Below are 20,383 nucleotides of genomic sequence, written 5' to 3' on the forward strand. Positions count from 1 at the left end.
GTGTGTGTGTGAGTGTGTGTGTGTGTGTGTGTGTGTGTGTGTGTGTGACAGAGAGAGAGAGAGAGAGAGAGAGAGAGAGAGAAGGAGGGAGAGGGAGGGAGACAGACTGGGAGGCAGAGGGCAGGAGCGCCCAACACCCACCCTCAGGAGCACATTCATTTGTAAATTTAGTGATTAATGCAAATCTTGGCTCAAACATACTTTCCTTAAAGTAAATATCAATCCAAGCAGCTATGGAAGTGCTGATTAGAACATAAAGTTTCATAAACCTAGGGATCACTTCATTGTTAGCTTCCATATTTGAGGAGTTAAAAAAAATTTAGAACTTAGTAGTTATCATTCAATATTACCAACACTGAAATACTACCCTAGTGTGATATTTTGATATACATTATTTTTGGGAAGCTCCACCTTAATATTTCATTAATACAATATGCTTCCAAACACCTGCCACAACAGAAGACCATCTTGATCTTAGGTGAATAAACATATGTGCACACGATTTCTAAGAATGCCTTAAGAAAAAGAAGTCTCTAGATAAATCATGTATTCATAATGATGATTTTCTGTAGACATTCACATACTTTACAATACAAAAGGTTGAATGTAAACACTTGTGAGTTTTTTCTATTTAACTCTGAATAGCTGAAAGCATAGAATTAGACCCAATCAGGAGCTGAACAAGACAATACAGTTAATCAATAATATGCGCTTGATGTCCCTGAAATGACAAATGCAACTTTTGGTGACATAATTTTTCTTGGATTTCCACGCTTGGGATTATCTTCCATTAACTAACCTCTTTTCTAATCTGCTTGTCTATTCTTCAGCAAGTTAACTGTAGATTTTTCTATTGCTATGATTTGAATAACTCTTCTAATCTGGTTTTATTTTATCCTTCTTTCCTTTTTAAGAACAGACAAATAAGTCTTTCATGCCACCAGATAACCATACAGCCATTATTGACATGGTTTTTCTTCTCTTTGCTCTATTTTTAAATGACGTATGTAATATTGATCATTTTAAGAGTCTTATCAATACCTGATTTTCGTCCCAGTTGGTAAGAAATATATGATAACTCAGAAAGTGAGCTTTCCCTCGCTCACTCATGAGTGTTTCCAGCGAGAGTAAGAGATCAGCAAACCATTCAAAAGCCCTTGGATCCCGGCAAATCCAGTAGAAATACACCTGTCAAGAGAGAAGACAAGAGAGTGGATCTGTCCCGCTTTTCATAATGTGCTGATAATCACAGACTGCTTTATCTCCATTAAATTATTTGAGCTCAAATGGGCACTTCTGCAAAATGACATGCTTCTCTCTGCCAGGGAACAGTCACACTGTGATTTCTTTTGAAAAAATTCACATTGTGTTTGAAAAAGTCCAGAGTGAATTCAGAGTCAGGAGTCTGTGGGCTGTTGCCAGTTTCACCGGATGAGGACCAATTCACCACATTCCTGGCTGTGCTTCTTTTCAGTGAGGTTAATAATCATAACTAGCTGTGCCTTTCACGGCTCCCCAAGGGGAATAAACCGTTAGACCAACCCCCTTCATCTTTACTCATGACCTAAGCTCAGGATTTGAACTCTCTTCTCCAGAGACCCCAAAAGCTTGTGCGCTAATCCACTTCCGCATCGTGACCTCCGGAGGGTGGAGATTATGGTAATTGCAGAAGGAAGCCACACGGGCCAGAAGTTTCCCCTCCGCCAGACATATCAGTGTCCAAGAAAGCTAGTGGGTGTTGGTAATAGTTTGTGTGTCAACTACTATAATGAAATTATGTCTAGGAACATTTTTTTTTTAAACTCTCTGTGTTTAGCAAACGGCATGTGGCAAGGAGTATTATGGGTTTGCTGAAATAAAGGCTTAGTTTTTGTGCTTTGAGTTTTAGATAATTGTGCCTGGAAGAAACCACAGGAGAAAGATCTGGTAATTCTCCTGATTTTTCTCACAGCCCTGTTCCTTGCTACTCATTACTGTTTTCCTGCACCCCCCACCGAAGAGACATCTCTGTTACTTAACAAGATCTACCAAGGGGGCTGGCCTTGACCTCCATCAGCAAACATCTCCTCTGATAGGTGGTGTTCCCTGCCTCCTCTCTCCACCAGCCAGCCTACAAGCTCACAAACATGATGAAACTTATAGATGAGATTTAATGAACAGATCAAGTTCATGAGGAAACAAAAAAGATCACAGAATGTATTTCAAGGCTAAACATCTTGCCCATGTTCCCCAGGTTTGTTCAGGAATTTCTAATATGAAGTCAGTAAGAGCAAAAAAGCTAGAGGATAAGACCTTTTCTCTTAAGAATTAGAGCCCAGGGGCACCTGGGTGGCTCAGTTGGTTAAGCGGCCGACTTCAGCTCAGGTCATGATCTCGTGGTCCATGAGTTTGAGCCCCGCGTCGGGCTCTGTGCTGACAGCTCAGAGCCTGGAGCCTGTTTCAGATTCTGTGTCTCCCTCTCTCTGACCCTCCCCCATTCATGCTCTGTCTCTCTCTGTCTCAAAAATAAATAAACGTTAAAAAAAAAAAAGAAATAGAGCCCAATATTTGTCAGACGGTACCACTACAGCTCCGATAATAATCTCTAAGTGCGGTAGCCCCCCGACGGAGTGCCTGTTTCTTTGCAGTCGTAAATCTGAGCCATGGTTCCTTCCGGTGAGTGCCCCATGAACCAACCCCCCCCCCCCCCGCCCCCAACACACAAGTACAGTGATTGTGTTCATTCACTCACTTGTTGACTCAACAAATGTGTCCTACATCTCTATGTCGAGACTCTTCTCGGCTCTGGCACTTTAAGAGCAAACAAAAGAGCAAAAATTTGCCATTCTCCTAGAGTTTGCGTTTAGATGGAGAAGAAGACGATAAAGCACGACACGGAATACATCAGAGGGTGATAAGTACTATGGAGAAACACAAGGTGGGCTGGAAAGGGCTGCGATACTACGTCAGATGGTCAAGAGGAGGGGACATTTGAGCAAAGACATAAAGGAGGCAGGGGAATCACGGTACTGATGGAGGGAGCAAGGAGTGGGACCTCTGGGGAAGAGCCAGGGGGCTGGTGTGGCTAGAGTTGTGAAGGAGGGGAGGCAGTATGAGATGAGGTCTGAGGGGGAGGCCGGGAAGCACAGATACGGGGCTTGGGGCCACCTTGACTTTGTGTGAGAGGAGAAAGCACGGGGGGGTGTCTAGCAGGTCTGAGGACGGATCATGAAACAAGGGAGGCTGATTTGACATCCTGGGTTGGTGATGAATACTGCTATCCTCTTTCTTTTCACTTTGTGTAGTGCCTAATCTGAATTATCCTTTGAGGGGCAGTCGGGTGGCTCAGTCGGTTAAGGGTCCGCCTTTTGATTTTGGCTCAGGTCATAGTCTCACGAACCTGAGATTGAGCCCTGCGTTGGGCTCTGGGCTGACAGTGTGAAGTCTCCTTGGGATTCTCTCTCTCTCTCTCTCTCTCTCTCCCCCTCTGTCCCCGCCCCTCCCACACTTAGGAGCGCTCACTCTCAAAATAAACAAACCTAGAAAAAGTAAATTATTCTTTGAAAACCTTAGCCTTCCTCTTTCCTTGCTTTGGTCGTGGCGGAACAGAAAACCTATTGATTGAATTTAATACCGTTCTTGCTTACGCACCTCCCCTTGCTTCCTGCTCTCAGTAGGTTGTTTTGCCCAGGACCATTCATGGTGGCATTCAGGTTAAAACAAACATCATTGATTTATTTTCTATTATTTCCACTCCTTAAGGAACGTGCTTAGCATGCATTCATGTAGGAAAAATACCCTGTTTACTTTTTTGAAAACCTGTCAATTTCAAATCCAGTCTCAATCATCCTTACTTGAAAAATGCCCACATCTTAGCTTCCTGCACACTCTGACCCTCATCCTTTCAAATAGAAATCATGCCTGTTCTTGCTTTCTTGTGGCTTAGCAGTGTGTCAGCGTTCTTAGGGCTTGCCGGGCCTTTTATACTTTTTACTTCCTTCTAATGGCTTTGTGTGTTTTTCCCTCTGTAATTGACTTACAGGTGACACAGGGCAGCTTTGGTGCAAGAGGCAATGAAGGAAAGCTGAATAGGCTCAGAAGTGCTTCAGGCAGAAAAAGAAGAAAAGAGACTTTGAACGGAGAAAGAGGCTATTTACTTTGACTCTCTTTCATCCTTCTAACGGTGAGGGACACTCACTGTGAAGGGACAGGATAGTTCGACTTCTGCATTTCGTCCAGTAGGAAGGACCCGGTCGCTGGTAGAACAAATATCCCAAACTACAGGCTACACCTCTGTGATCTTTCCCACACTCACCCCTCCTCAGTCTCCAAAAAAAAAAAAACCACCCCAAATCAGTTACCTGTCTAAAGCGCGGCTTCCAGAATTCTGTAGCTGGTATCGGGGCTCCAAATACTTAAGGCGACTTTAAAAAGTTTTGTTAAGTAGAAAGTCATCCTCAGGAGAGAGATGAAAGTTCAGGACTTTCACAGTAACAAAGTTATTGCTTTTACAGGACTCGTCGCACATATTTCTAGAGATGTAATGGACCCGCAGACGTTTCGCGAGGCCACTCCGGCAGCCCACAATGGGTTTAGAGCGCTCTGTGTGCACGTGGCCTGTCACAAGCCTTCATGTCACATCATTCCTGGCATGAACCACCGTACCGGACTCAGCCACCCCCACCTCGGAGGGCCTGGGTCTGAGCGACACACAGAGCTGTATTCGCTTTCGAGCGCCACCCACGCTCTCTGAAACTGGGCTCCTCTTCGAATTCTGCAGAATTACATTGGACCAGGTCAAGGTACTTGGGGGTCAGAAGGAAATGGATCTGTGCCGCTTTTGGAGAAGCAATCTCAGAAAAAGAAATAAGAAAAGCTACCCATCGACTTTCCCAGGGGGGTCCACTGGTGCCCCCCGTGAGAGGTTCCTATCTCACGGCCTAGAGAGTCATCTCTGAACACAGGCAGAGGATACTTCCACAGGTACAACCTCTATTTCTTCAGACCCCACATCGATTCCCCGAGGATGGAACGGGGCCAACAATTTTTTATTTATTTCCTCTTCAAAGAAGGAGATTGTACCTGAGGACAGAGTTTGATGATGTGGTGAGGCAGAGTAGTTGGACACTGTGAGCCCGTGAGTCCTCTAACCTGTTCTAGACTCCTGGCTTCACCATCCCCATGGTGGGTAACTGGGGGCAGGTTATTTACTGTGAGCCTGGATGACCGAGTACATAAAATGGCAGAAAGCCCACCACCTTCTAGAACCACAACCTACGGGATTATGGTGAGGGTGAGAGTGCCTGTGGTCATGGAAGCACAGTGTCTAACACGTGCATTAAGTGCTCAGACCTGTCAGTTGTGACCCCTGTTCTCTTCCCTGTTGTTTGGAGGAGCTTCCAGAATGCATACCACATGTGTATATTAGAGAGAGCAAAGGGAATCATCAGCTTTACTTGGGGGGTCTGTGTTCCCATGGGTCACTTGTGAATTATAGAGGCAGTGATCACTGAGAAGAGGTGAAACCACGCTTTATCTCCAGCGCCAGTTTGTGAATATCAGCATTGATTGTAGGATGTGGTCCAAAAAGAGGAACCCCTTCACCGGCCAAGTGCATTCCAGGCTCTGCGTGTGCAAAGCCCACAGGAGGCATTTTATGGAGTGCCAGCGTTGACCTTGACCTTGACCAAGGCCTCCACCCAGGAGAAGGCCAGTGGGTTACACTGTGACCTCGCCTCCTTCCGGACAGCACCCTCTGTTCCCCACTGTTAGGAACTGGATGTTTGTGTTGTCTCCAAAAGTATAGGTTGAAACCCAATGTGATGGTATTTGGAGATGGGGCCTTTGAGAGGAGGTTAGATTTCGGTGAGGTCATGAGAATGGGACCTCCAATGATGGGATTGGTGTCCTTCTGAGAAGAGGAAGAGACCAGAGCTCTCTCTGTCTCTGTCATGTGAGGACACAGCCAGAAGGTGGCCATCTGTAAGCCAAAGAGGCCTCCTCAGAACCCAGTCATGTGGGCTTCCTGATCTCGGACTTCCAGCCTCAAGAACTGTGAAAAAAATAAACATCTGCTGTTTAAGCCACCCACTCTATGGTATTTCTGTTATAGCAGCCTGAACTATATGCTATATGCTCAGATACCCATGCGGTACAAAATACAGGACCGTCGGGGCGCCTGGGTAGCTCCGTCGGTTGAGCGTCCGACTTCAGCTCAGGTCATGATCTCACGGTCCGTGAGTTCGAGCCCCGCGTCGGGCTCTGTGCTGACAGCTCAGAGCCTGGAACCTGCTGCACATTCTGTGTCTCCCTCTCTCTCTGCTCCTTCCCCATTCATGCTCTGTCTCTCTCTGAATCAAAAATAAATAAACATTAAAAAAAATTTAAAAAAACAAAAACAAAATACAGGACCATCAGAAACTCTAAACAACTAGGGTGACAGAGACTTGCTACTGAGGGAATCAGTACCATTTTCCAAAAAGAGAGTTTTTCTCTCCAAAAAGATAAAGACTGTGGCTGATTAGAAAACATAAATAAATGTTAGTTATCCAAAAAGTGGAAGCTATTATTGTCCCGGCTTTTATTTTGTTGTCGTTGTTGTTGTTGTTGTCGTAATGGTCCTCTGGATGAATATAATCGCAAACAAATTTTGAAGCAATATTTGTTCTTATTGAGAAACTTCCTTAATGTGGCTTCCATGTTCCGTTTTAAGGAAATATAATTACAGAATAATTTTTCTGATTAACCATTATAAGGCGGAGGCCAGTCTTTGTCAACCATTTTTAGTCTCCAAGACTTTTTCTTTAAAAGGTCTTTAACGTTAATTATCTCATGGCTATGCTACTGCTTTGCCCTGTGAGTGAGGACTCTCCTTGTTTGTGCCTCCATTTGTTCTCGTTATAGTTCATATGACTTGTTGGACAGCCAAAATGTTCATTAATAATAAGATCATTATATAAATTATGAGCTATCCATACTTTGGGATGCTCCGAAGGCACTAAATAAAATGATAGTCAAATATCGTACAAAGGGCTAGTATCCAAAATCTATAAAGAGCTCACCAAACTCCACACCCGAAAAACAAATAACCCAGTGAAGAAATGGGCAGAAAACATGAATAGACACTTCTCTAAAGAAGACATCCGGATGGCCAACAGGCACATGAAAAGATGCTCAACATCGCTCCTTATCAGGGAAATACAAATCAAAACCACACTCAGATATCACCTCATGCCAGTCAGAGTGGCCAAAATGAACAAATCAGGAGACTATAGATGCTGGCGAGGATGTGGAGAAATGGGAACCCTCTTGCACTGTTGGTGGGAATGCAAATTGGCGCAGCCACTCTGGAAAACAGTGTGGAGGTTCCTCAAAAAAATAAAAATAGACCTACCCTATGACCCAGCAATAGCACTGCTAGGAATTTACCCAAGGGATACGGGAGTACTGACGCATAGGGGCACTTGTACCCCAATGTTTATAGCAGCACTCTCAACAATAGCCAAATTATGGAAAGAGCCTAAATGTCCATCAACTGATGCATGGATAAAGAAATTGTGGTTTATATACACAATGGAGTACTACGTGGCAATGAGAAAGAATGAAATATGGCCTTTTGTAGCAACGTGGATGGAACTGGAGAGTGTGATGCTAAGTGAAATAAGCCATACAGAGAAAGACAGATATCATGTGGTTTCACTCTTATGTGGATCCTGAGAAACTTAACAGAAACCCATGGGGGAAGGGAAGGAAAAAAAAAAAAAGAGGTTAGAGTGGAAGAGAGCCAAAGCGTAAGAGATTCTTAAAAACTGAGATCAAACTGAGGGTTGATGGGGGGTGGGAGGGCGGGGAGGGTGGGTGATGGTTATTGAGGAGGGCACCTTTTGGGATGAGCACTGGGTGTTGTATGGAAACCAATTTGACAATAAACTTCAGATATTGAAAAAAAATGATAGTCAATCACTAGGTATTGACGCTGAAGGCACGCTGAGCCATGTTATATAAAGGGAAAAAACAACAAAACAAAGTGCACATCTCTCTGTCTCTCCCTACCCACATCTCTGTTTACGAACGAATAAAACAACACCGTGATATGCACATGGGTGGGTGTGCATGTGCAGATGCATGGAGAAGCAAGGGAATGAGACACACCCCCATGTTTAATGGTGAACCCCTTAGAGAACAAAGTGGTGGTGGTGGTTACTTTGGGGAGGAAGGCCAATGGAGGGAGATTTTTGACTATTTTATTTGAATATTTTACAAGGACATTATACTCTCGTATGGCTTGTGTGGTTAATAAACCACAGTATCAAAACTATTAATACTAGTCACTATCCCACAGGGCAAGGGTGAGTCCTGATAGGGGACTGAAGTCTTTTATCTGTCTAGGGAACGATGGCGGGGGGGGGCACGGGTGTTTTCTGGAGAGGTAAACATGGCCTCGTGTGTCCCAGTTCAATTTATTACAGCACTGTGAGTGGTTAGCAGAGGTGATCAATTCCAGGAGTGGCCAGAGCTCCAGTGTGAGGAAAAGGGAAAGCAAATAATTTCTCAAACTAAACAGATTAAATTAAGTGCATTTTTCATTCATTAGAAAAGAGAGCAGGCCCTCCTTTGTTTTATTAATATATTTAAGTAGAGTATGGATTTTTGCCTTTCTTGGCCGCCTTGCCTGTTCCCACTGGCCCATGCTGTCTTTTTATTTGAATTATCTGTTTATTATATTAGGTTAAGAACCCAAGGCCATCTTGCATGGGACACACTATAAATACCCATTATCATGGTTATGTATTATTGAGGCGATGAAGGAAGACAATTTATGAAGAAATGAGATTATCTCAGTTTTTTGGTAATCTATCTTATTATAGTCTGAAGATTACATATGCAGTTAAGAAAATGAACCAAATCTTCCAGTTGGCCGTGCTCTCAGCCCTGTCTACACTGCCGTGACATTAGGGAAACTAAAATGTATAAGCCAATATATTGATGCCCGCAATCCCCCCTTCCCCATTTGTACACACCTATTTCATTCATCATTTTGACAGTTTGCACAAGCAAACTGTCCTAATTTTTTTCAAAAGCTCTCTTCACAAATCGAGTGCGATGTGGAATTAATCATCCCGTTAGGCAGGCGTTGGAGGACATTCATTGCCAGGGGGTATTTACACGCCCAGCACTCAGCTTCCCTCAAGTTGTATCAGGGACTCCTCAACCACCCACACCTCCTCCCCTCATCCCGAAGATGTGTCCTGTGCCTTCCACCAAGTGAAGTTTGACTCCTACTCCTGTGTTGAAAACACCTCTTTTCACATATTACAGCCTTTCCCCATTTCTTTCCCCCCTGGCAAGCCATCATTCTACTTACTGTTACTTTGCCTTCTTGGGAAATTTCCTCCCAACTCCTTCTCCCCCTCCTCCCCACCATCTTTAAAAATAAAAGATAGTTAGAAAGAAAATTTAAAACCCTGGCTTCAAATAGAAAACGCTACACACGATCCTAAAGAAGCAGCAGGCGTCCTATTGGCTATTCTCCTGCATTTAACTTAGAAGTTTTCTAGAATAACGTGGCAGAGAAGGGTGAAGAGATAACAGTTCGCAATGGTTAACAACCAACAAAACTTTCGGTTTTGTTATTACTGTAGATTTGCAACGTCAGGCTTGCATGTAAAAATGTATGCCTTTATGCCAACCGGTCTTTTATACAGGGAGGAGGAAATCCCATCTCATTGCAGTTAACCATCTAGGCTTAACATTCCAGCTCAGAACCCCTATGCTGCATTTTCCCCTTTCCTTACTACAGAAGAGAACAATCTGAAAACTCTAGTCCAGATCTATAATTGTGAGGACGCTGTTAGATAAATATGTACTGCTGTGCTCCCCTGCACTTAAAAATTATAGAGATGCTGACAGTTTCATGGAAAGGGTATTTATACTTCAAAAACATGTAGGCGGCCCTGACAAATATTAGTTACATAAGCCTAATGATAGTTGTACTCAAACAAGCACAGAGTGGCTTTAAAACAGAAAAACTTCTTTAAACTTCTGCTACATGTAGACTCTAACTTAAGCATAAGGATCTTAAGCATAATTTGCAGCCTAAACTTTCAATAGCATGAAATCTCACCTCTTGCATAAAAGAGCCTTGATGTGGAAATTGGAAACACACGGTCCGATCCTGATTCAGCTGGGGGACTTCAGACAAATCATTTCCTCATTTCCCAGTCTAAGTACAGACTCTGACCTTTCATGGTCATATGCAAAGCTGGGAAGTTAAGACCTCTCAAGTTATTTTGTGATTCTATGCTTTTAGCTTTCTTCTGCCATATACCATTATTCTGACCTTCATTTTTGGTGGACTATTGCCCTAATATTGCCCCCATTTTCTGTAAGTTATAAAAACATCTTTTTTTATTTCCAATCCTTTGGCTTCTGTTTTTTTTTTTGTTTGTTTTGGTTTTTTTGGGGTTTTTTTTTGGATGGAGACCAATGACCCTGTTTTATAGCTTTGTGGTAACTGCTTTACCCTCCCGCTGAAACAGCCTTGAGAAACCCCAAACACAGAGCCCAGAAATAACAATGAAATAGTGAAGGAGGAGGTGGTGTCAGGATTTTGTGGGTTCTTATAAAAATTTTTCCCATTTGTAGTAAAATAATTGAAACATATTATTTGAATTATAACATTACTGAACAGATAGCTTTTTTGGTTAAATAAACATGACTTAATCTTCGTAAACTAGGATTTTATCAAAAACGGCATAGAAGCCATTTGTTCATTCGTTTTGGCCTGGAGACATTTATTCACTAGGTGATTTATTAAAAAATTATAGCGTGTGTGTGTGTGTGTGTGTGTGTGTGTGTGTATCTCATTATGCATATCCAAAGAAGCCGCACTCAAGGAGCTCAGAATCAGGGGAAATGAGATCCTTTGTGAACATGACATAAAAGCATAAGGCTAATGAATATTGAGAGAAGGGTGGGGTGCTCTAAGTCTGGTGTGAGGAAAGTGAGAGGCATGTCACGTCTGTATCCAAGGGCCTGGCACGTAGTAGGTGCTGAATAGTTATTCACTGAGCGAATAAGTCAACGAAAGTCAGGCCCACCATCACCATCTTCATGTGAAATATAACATGACCTTTAGTGTTGGGAAAACCATGAAGGAAGAAGCTGCCTGTATGGGTGAGTTTTACCTGGGAGACAGCAAGAGGAAAGAGAAAGCTTAGGGGATTGAGAAATCCTCATAAACCATAACAAAGCATTGTTGTGAGGCCCAGATAAATAGAAAAGTAGCTGTTTTACTTGTTTTGTACCATAGACTGAATGTTTGCGTCCCCCCAAAATTCATATTTTGAAACCTAATCCCTGAAAGCGATAATATTGGGAAGTTGGGTATTTTGGAGGTGATGTGTTTATCCAGGAGGAACCCTCAGGAGTGAGACCAGTGCCCTTATGAAAAGGACTCCAGACTTCTAGACTTCTGTGTCTATTTTTTTCCTCACTGAGTCGAGAACTGCGAGACAACAAATCGGACTCTCGCTGATGAAAAAAGAAGAAAGGACTACAAAAAGCTCGCTCACCCCCTTCTGCCAGGGAAGCTATAGGCTAGAAGACCGCCATCTGTAAACCAGAAAGCAGGCTCTCATCAGACACCGCGTCAGCCAGTCCGTTGACCTTGAACTTCCCAGCAGCTGGAACTGTGCGAAATACGTTTCTGTTGGTATCGTGGGATAGGAGCCCCAACAGACTAAGACACTCTGTTGGAACTTACTGTGGCAGAGAGGAGAGGCGATGGGCTTTAGCAAAAGAAGAGTCTGGATTCGGACTCTCCTTCTACTATTTCCCAGCTCTCTGTGCTTTGGGTTCCTCAGGACTAAACTGAGTATGTCACTTATCTGAAAGAGCAACGATGCCAATTTGATAATACAAGCTATCGTTCCTATTAGCTTTGTGATCAGCTTCGATTTTCTCATCTGTAAATGGGAATAAAAATGATAAGTTCCTTAAAAAGATGATGTGAGATAGTATGTGTAAAACCCCTAACTTCCCACCTGCCAGGTAGTCAAGGCTTGATGGGTCTAAGCTATTAGTAGTAGAAGCCACATCTTTGGCAGTGATAATGAACTTTTATATCATTCTGTACACATTTACGTTACATTCTTCACACATTACATTATTTCCTTGTCTTCTTTGGTATTAAAACTCCCCGTTGGAGATGGGCCCTTATTTCTCCATTTCGCAGATCAGGAAACCCAGTCAGAGAGGTGACTTGAGTCACTCAAGGTGATGCATTTAGTGAGGGTGCAGTGAGGCTGGGGCGGATTCTCTGGCCAGGAGTCCCACAGTCTGCCTATAACACGATGGTGGCAGTCATATCTACCATATGTTGGTCATGTCATGGAAAGAGCCAGATGGATCTAATCGGAATCCTGATTCTGCCTTTTACTACCCATGTATTTTTAGGGAACACACGTTGGTTTCTCTAACCTTCAGCTTCCTTATCTGGAAAACAAGCTTGGTATTATCTACTTTATAAAGTTGTTGGGAAGGTTATAACCATCAAATGAGAAAGTGTAGGTCAAGCACCTGTCATTGGAAACTCACGAAATGATAGCGAATTCTATTCTTATTTCTTAGTTGGGAAAGCCCCAACTTTAGAGCTCTTCTAGTCTCATACTGCCCCAGTGCTTTGAAGAATGCTCTTGCTCAATAAATGCTAGGTGGAGAAGGTTTCCATGGCTAACTAAGCCTGACAAAAGTGGGTGAAACAAAACCGAATGAGGTTCTCTTCTATAGAACTTATTTAGTAGGGCAAGAAATGATGTGAATCTCCTAGAATGAGATTTGTAGCACTTTAAGTTCTTATGACCACAGAGTTCTCTTTTGTGGGCCATATCATAAGACTAATGTTCATATCCAACTATGTTAGACAGACATGCTAATCGAATTAAGTGAGTTCCTTTGACAGGTGGGAAAGTGTAGCCAAAGTGTGAACCAGACAAGTGACAGAATCAGGACCAGAACCGGGCTCGCTTAATATCCCGAGTCCTCCTTAATATCCCGAGTCCTCCTCCCTTGGCGTCAACATGGCTCCCTTTCTCCTGCTGTTCTGGTGTCTACGGCTGGGCCTCGGAGGGTTAAAGTACGGACAGTCTCTGGGCAGGACAAAGGAAGGAAGGTAACCATGGAGGTGTCTAGTCAGAGAACACATCAGACATGACAAAAGAGATTCTGAGCTTGGCGATATCAAGTAAGCAGGCCAGTGAGTTCCAACCGTGGCATTCTTATTAAGGCTACGAGTGCACGAAAGGAAGATGTTGAATTGCATCCTGCAACCATAGTATCAGGCCAAAGAGACTAAGGGAAAGGCCTCCTGTTAATATCACTAACTGTCGCCCAGTCACAAAGCCATTTGCAGCCTGTCCATATTTTACTGACATGAGCAATTACATGTCCTGTAATGGCAACGAAGCAATAAAATTTATGTCTTGTCATCTTTAACAAGATTAGACATAACCCTTCTCATAAATGTAATACCGAATGGAGATTTTTAAGAACATAAGTATAGTTAAGGATCCTTGAATTTATCCCTCATAGTTAATTAAAATCCTCCCCAGGAATTGGCAGATGATAGATAGAAGGATGTGGAACCTCTTAATCCACGTTAAGTGTGAACTCATGATTTTTTCCATACCTTGCTCAGCTTCAGCTGGGTGTGCGACTCACATTTGTACCATATGGATTTCAGGAGAGAGGCGAAGGGAGTGACCCCTATTCCTGCAGCAACGCACACGCTCACTGGGTAGTGAAACACGTCCGTCAGTGCGGTTCCAAACGGCCCGTCCACCGCCAGCCTGCAATCACAGAATGTGGCCTCGGTGACGTTCAGCCGCGACGCTCTCGAAAACAAAGCCACCCTCAAGCACGGCTCTTTGCAGGATGTTTGTAACTGGGTGCAGGGGGGTTGGCTCTGAGCTTGAGAATGTCCTGTCTGGAGAGCCTAGACTTAACATGAGGAACTGGGGGCCTGGACTCACGGGGGGACGACCAGACAGGCCAGCCCAGGTGCATTCATGGTAGGACAAAGCCTGACTTTTCTTGCTTGAGCCCACTCCTCTTCCCCGTGGCCGGCTCTTCTTACAATTTCTAGAAGCTTGTTTTGGCCCTGGTAGAAGAGGCCCTCTCTTCTCCTTGCCTCGCCTCTCCTCTCCTCTCCCCTCCCCTTCCCTCCCCTTCCCTCCTCTCCTTTCTTCCACCATCAAAGGAATAAAGCAGAAGGTGGTTTAGAAGGCTTATGTGTCCTTTTGCTAACATGCTTCTTCTCTATTTTTACTTATTCAGTCCCACACCTTAGTGCGTTCATATCATTTTCATCTAATAGAAGCCATTCATTTGGAATAAGTATAATTTTGAGATCATTTGTCAGGTATGTGGAACTTCTAAAACTTGTTGTTTCAGATTACGTGAGCTCAAAATCTGTGATGATCAGGCCTGACGTTTTGTCTTTGCTTAGCAAGTTTTTCTTGGTAAGGATGAAGCATATTTATTGAATAAATACGATTGTCTTTAACATGGTCCGGAAGAGACTGGCCCCCGGATTGGACTCCATTTCTCAACACCAGTTCTCCACACTGGCTTTTCTTTCCTTCCCCAAAATACACAGTACCCCCTTTCTGCCACAGGGCCTTTGCATGTGATAATCCAAGTAATCACTAGGAATACTGGGTCCCAATTCCTCCCCTCTCCCTGTCTTGGTTCATAGTTACCCTTTCATTAGGTCTTCTCTCAATCATCATTTCCCTGGGGGAGCTTCGTGGATCCTTTGCACTAAGGCTAAATCCCCTCTTATATACTTTATAGCCCCATGTACCCCTCCTCTGTAGTCTGCATCACTGTTGTAGTTTTACAGTTTTTTGGGTGTGTGCGCGTGATTTGATTTGTGTCTCTCTTGATCACGAGACAACAAGGTCTCCAGTGGGAGGGGCCAGGTCTGTCTTTGCTCACCACTGCGTCCCAACGCCTGGCATGCTCTGTGGCATGGAGCCGTTCAGTAACAATTTGTTGAATAAATTGTAAAGGGAATGTTTAAAATATTTCAGTCAGCAGAATGTATTAAATAACCTCAACTATTCCAAAAGCACACATTTACATATGAACAGAGATATGCTAATTAAAAGGCTTCTAAGTTATTCATAACCATTCCCTAAGGGGTGTCTGTAGAAGGCACCCGAGGTTGGCCCATTTGGGCTTACTTTGTGTTCATGAAAGTTCAATTGGGTTTTATTTTTAAATATTCCATATGCCAGACCTCCTAATAATTCAAATTAACTCTCTTCAAGTTAATCTTAATTAATAAGGCTTTATTACATATTGATTTATGGAAATGGAAGAATAAAAATAAAAGGTCATTAACCAGAAAGGGTTAGTATCTCAGCCCACTGTAGATTATTTTATAAATAATTAGATAAGGGGAATTGAGAGAGAAAAAATGAAACTGTCCAAGGATTAAAATGTCTTACCGTTAATTGTTTTTATAATTAGTTGTATTTGGGACTTCTCTGACACTGATTTGAAAAGATAACAATTAAACCCAAAGAAGAATTGTGTCACATAATCCACAGAAATACACAATAGATAAATTTCCTCATAATCAGAATTGTGCATCTAAGCTGGAAGAGGCAGGAGAAAATATTTAGTCCAACTGCCCTGATAATATAGTCATCCTTCCTTCCACCACCCCGACAGCTGATCGCATTCTGCTGTTAACTTGTGGGGGGCGGAGGGGGGCAGTTCAAAGCAATAGACTGTTTTTCGCACGTCTCACCAACCTCTGTCTTCTGACCACACTCCCGAGAAACGCACCAGCTCTCTTCCCTTTCTTGTCTCAGGCCTTTCAATGGTTGATGGTAGCTATCGTGACGCCCTGACAAAAACGTCTCCATTTCTGGAGACCTCTCGCAATCCTGAATCAACTCTCTTTGCCCAAATTCTTGGTCATCGAGTTCACCCAGCTACTTCCTCTTCGATCTGGATCCAGAGTTTAAGGATGCCGCTTGGAAAACGATGAGCCTTTCTGGCATCCACACCCTGCGATTCCTTGTTGCTCTGGTCCGAGGCACACCCACCCACCTCATCGACCTCCACCCTCGACTCTCTGAACCTATGGCCTTTGCTCATAGACACGTTCTCCCTGTGGTCATTGCTGTCACGGACATCTCTGCGGTCGGTGACCTTTCATAGTTTGCTAATAATAATAGCCAGCCTTTTTTTTTTTTTTTTTTTACTATGCATCATGTTAAGGGCTTTTAAAGGACTGTCACCTTTAAACCTAAACAAACTCTTAGGTACTACGATTATCATCTTTATTTTACAGATGGGGAAACCGAGGCACACAGTGACATGTACTCTCTAAGAGCATATGCAAAACTGGGCTTTGAACCCAGGCTGTCAGAACTGAAATCCTTGGCTCTAGGAAGCAGGTTAGTCACTGAAATCTCTACAATCAACTCTGAGAAATTCCTCCGTTTTACCTCAGAAGGCAAAGTGCTTTAAAATAGCTCCCATTCTCTTCCTTTTTCCTGGGCACAGAATAAAGAAGTTTCCCAGCTCTCTGTCTAGGTTTGCTTCTTGCCTGGGCCTCACAGATTCCTCGGGCTGGTTTAAATCCTTTCTGGGGTTGCTCAGTCCATTAAGCGTCTGACTTCAGCCCAGGTCATGATCTCACGGTTTGTGGGTTCGAGCCCCACGTCGGGCTCTGTGCTGACAGCTCGGAGCCTGGAGCCTGCTTCAGATTCTGTGTCTCCCTCTCTCTCTGCTTCTCCCTGCTCATGCTCTGCCTCTCTCTCTCTCAAAAATAAATAAAAATTAAGAAAAAATTTAAAAAATGTAATGATCAGGTCATGATCTCACAGTTCATGGGTTCCGGCCCCAAGTGGGCTCCATGCTGACAGTGCAGAGCCTGCTTGGGATCCTCTGTCTTTACCTCTCTCTCTCTATCACTTCCCCACTTTCATTCTCAGTCTCTCTCTCTCTCTCTCAAAATAAATAAATAAACAAACTTTAAAAAAATCCTTCCTGGGTCCAAAGCAGTGAAAAATTATACTTCTCCCTCCCATGTGTTTGATTCAATTCAAAGACGAAATAACGTTAATAGATAAAATCGAACAAGGAAGTCCAGTAAAATTCTGATTCTTCATATATTGAAGAGTTAGACAAATATGCCTACACGTGTATAGAGGCAGAGATCAGTGAGTTTAACAAATGAAGGTTAATTGCACTGTTTCCAACAACTCGTTTTTATTCCTTCAATAAATATTCATTGAGTACCAACTAAGAGTTAGGGCCTATTCTAGGCACTGCACGCAACAAAGTGAGCCAAATGGATAATGTCCCTTTTCTTATGGAATTTCCATTCTAGCGTGGGAAGATACCTGGTAAACAGATAAACGAGCAGATATTTCGTGTGTCAGGTGGTTGATAAGTACCATGTAGAAGAATGAAGCAGGGCACGGGACAAAGTGGTTATTGAGCTTCAGTTGGGGGTCATTGTCTCAGACGGGGCAAGAAGGAAACACCTCACTAGGAGACATTTGAACAAATGCCTGGGGGAAGTAAGGGAGCAGCCAAGCAGAGATCTGGGGAAGAGTGCTCCAGATGGAGGGGATAGAAGTGGTAAAGGTGATTAGAAGAGAAAAACAAGAAGGAAGCCTGGAAGAACGGCTGAGTGCAAGGTGGTGTTGGTGGGGGCTGTGGGGGGAGGCAGGAGGTGGGGCCGAGAAGCCCAGGGAGACCTGGGGGGGGGGTGGGGGAGAGGACATATCATGTTGGGCCTTGAGCTGACGATGCACTCCACAGATAGAAGGCATATTGACTACCGAGAAACATGACTGAGTTCTTGTTGGGGTATTGGCTGAAATGCCAGCTGGTGGGCGAAAGGGAAGGTTGGTTGATAGACCAGGCAACTGTATACACTAACAGCAGAGGCCAGGCTAGAGATAGGATGAAAGCACTGATCTGGGCAACACCAAAAGAGGGCAGGGACGTTCTGTGTGTCTAGTTTTACTCCCGATTTTAGGCCTTTGCACTGCATTCTGAATCTTACAATTCTGCTACATTGCTTCCTTTCCATGATTAAAAAAGAGAAGGTCTTAAATGGAGTAGTAGTTAGGTACTGTCAGCTGATTTGTCTCCAGAGATGATGCTTATACAGTCAAGCCTTGGATGGCGAGTAACTCGTTGGGTGAGTGTTTCACAAGATACGCAAACATTTCTAGTTTGATAAGCTAGTGATGTCTTGCAGTATGAACAGTATGTGACACTGCATGTCACATGATCACAACTGAGCTAATAGGTCTTGTGTCTCTCTCTCTCTCTTCACAACGATTTTGGGTGATCGTCTCCCATGCTCAGGGGCTCGGTCTCAGGCTGTGGTGTTTGGCAGAAATCCTTGATGTTTCAGAACATTGGACAGTGCCCACAACTGGCACTGGGGTATTTTTTGTCACTTCAGAGTCCCTATGGACAGTCCTTTGCTTTTCCATGCCAGGGTAAGCTTAGGAACGCTTTGCTTCATTGTAGGTCATTGGGTAGGTTCTTTGTTAAAGTTGCGTGAAAAGAAAAGGATCCCATTGAGCCAACAGATAGCAGTGATTCCCTTAGTGATAATGAAAGTCGTCCTACACAACGACCCTCCTCTCTCTTGTCTCCCTCACACCAGCCACAGAGGTTTTCAAAGGTACGTACAGGTTAATCTGTTTATTATTTTTTTTAATATTGCGTGTTTTCTTTGTTATTTCGTATTATGTTACAGTATCGGAATCATTTTTACATGAATATTTTTGGGTTGTGGAACCCGAATAATTGGGTTGGGTTTCCATCATTTCTTATGGGGAAATTCGCTTTGATATACCCGTGCTTTGGATTATAAGCATGTCCCAGAACGAATTGTGCTCGCAGACCGAGGTTTTACCGTACTTGGTTTGTTATCACACCATTCTTCGGTTCCAGGCTTTGAAATGAAGGCATGTGACTCTTCCTACCTAGTGAACGTGACCAAGCCCAGTGCTACACGGTTACAGTTCAGTGACTCATGGGGAGGGGGGAAGAGGGACAATTGGCTAAATAGGTTCTGAGCCTTACGTTTATTCTAGTGCCTAGTTCGCCACCTGTAAATATTTGTTAAAATAAATGAGCTGAAGCATCCCTATTGGGTCCAGGTATTCGTTAATTTCTTCATTACGTATTTACTATGTACCCAACACATATCAGACACTGTGCCAGGCATCGGACATATAGGCAGGGACAGACAATGCCCTGCCCTCCGAAAGTCCCATCCTAAGTGCGTCCTGACAGCATTCGACACCTAGTTTCTTATGCTGGTGGCTACTGCTTGGTGGTTCCTGACACCATCCAAGGATGGCAGAGGCAGGAATCTCTCTCTCTTTTTTTTCTTTTTTTTAGTTTTAAAAATGTCTTTAATGTTTATTTATTTTTGAGAGAGAGAGAGAGAGCAGGGGAGGGGCAGAGAGAGGGGGAGACACAGAATCCCAAGCACGCTCCAGGCTCTGAGCGGCCGGTCAGCATAGAGCCCGACGCCGGGCTCGAACTCACAAGCCATGAGATGACGGCCTGAGCTGAAGTCAGACACTTGACCTACTGAACTACCCAGGCGCCCTGAGAAGAGGGAATCTTTTGATGCGTCTTTTGAAATGTCAAATTCTTCCAACCGTTTTTCTCAACATTTTTTGTGTGTGTCCCTGTTTTTTCGGGGGCCTTAAACGTGGGTTTTGCCTACTTATTGGGTAATCCTGCTGTAAGAGTGGGAATCGACTTTAAGCCATTGTTTGCTAACGGAGGCCAAGGCCTGGTAATTTACGGTGGGACTTCGGTCTGGTGCCCAGGCCTGTCTGAATAGGCTGTCATTGTGGGTTGAATTGTGTCTCCCAGCTGATATGTTGAAGTTCTAACCTCGGTGCCTTAGAACGTGACCTTATTTGGAAACAGGGTTGTTGCAGATGTAATTAATCAAGTTAAGATGAGGTCATACAGGAGGAGGGTGGGCCCTTCATCCGATATGACCAGGATTTATAAGAAGAGGCCACGGAGACACAGTCACGGAGGGAAGAACACCGTGCGATGGCAAAGGCAGAGGCTGAACTGTTGGAGGCTGCAAGCCAAGGAACACCGTGCATTGCTGGCAAACCCCCAGAGGCCGGGAGGAGGCAAGGGAAGATTCTTCCCGAAGGGTTTCAGACGGAGCTTGGCCCTGCTGTCACTTAGATTCAGCCTCGGAGCCCCGAGAACTGGGAGAGAATACGTTTCTGTTGTTTTAGGCCACCCAGTTTGTGTTCCTTTGTTACCACAACCCTAGGAAATGAGTCCACGTGCTACTGGTGTTCTTTACCCTTCTCAG

The 20,383-nt window shown here is 43.9% G+C and overlaps 1 protein-coding gene across 1 annotated transcript in view; it reads right to left on the bottom strand.

The window, feature by feature from the left end:
* The window catches only part of NOX3 (NADPH oxidase 3), a 61,993-nt gene that overhangs the window by 14,947 nt on the left and 26,663 nt on the right, over nt 1–20,383 (bottom strand). The window contains exons 10-11 of the mRNA XM_049654676.1: nt 13,667–13,826; nt 1,042–1,188 (exon numbers count right to left, since the gene is read on the bottom strand). Coding sequence (XP_049510633.1) covers nt 1,042–1,188; nt 13,667–13,826 — 307 coding nt within the window. The remainder of the gene's footprint in view (nt 1–1,041; nt 1,189–13,666; nt 13,827–20,383) is intronic.

This window comes from Panthera uncia, assembly GCF_023721935.1.
Source record: "Panthera uncia isolate 11264 chromosome B2 unlocalized genomic scaffold, Puncia_PCG_1.0 HiC_scaffold_24, whole genome shotgun sequence".
Lineage (NCBI taxonomy): Eukaryota > Metazoa > Chordata > Mammalia > Carnivora > Felidae > Panthera > Panthera uncia.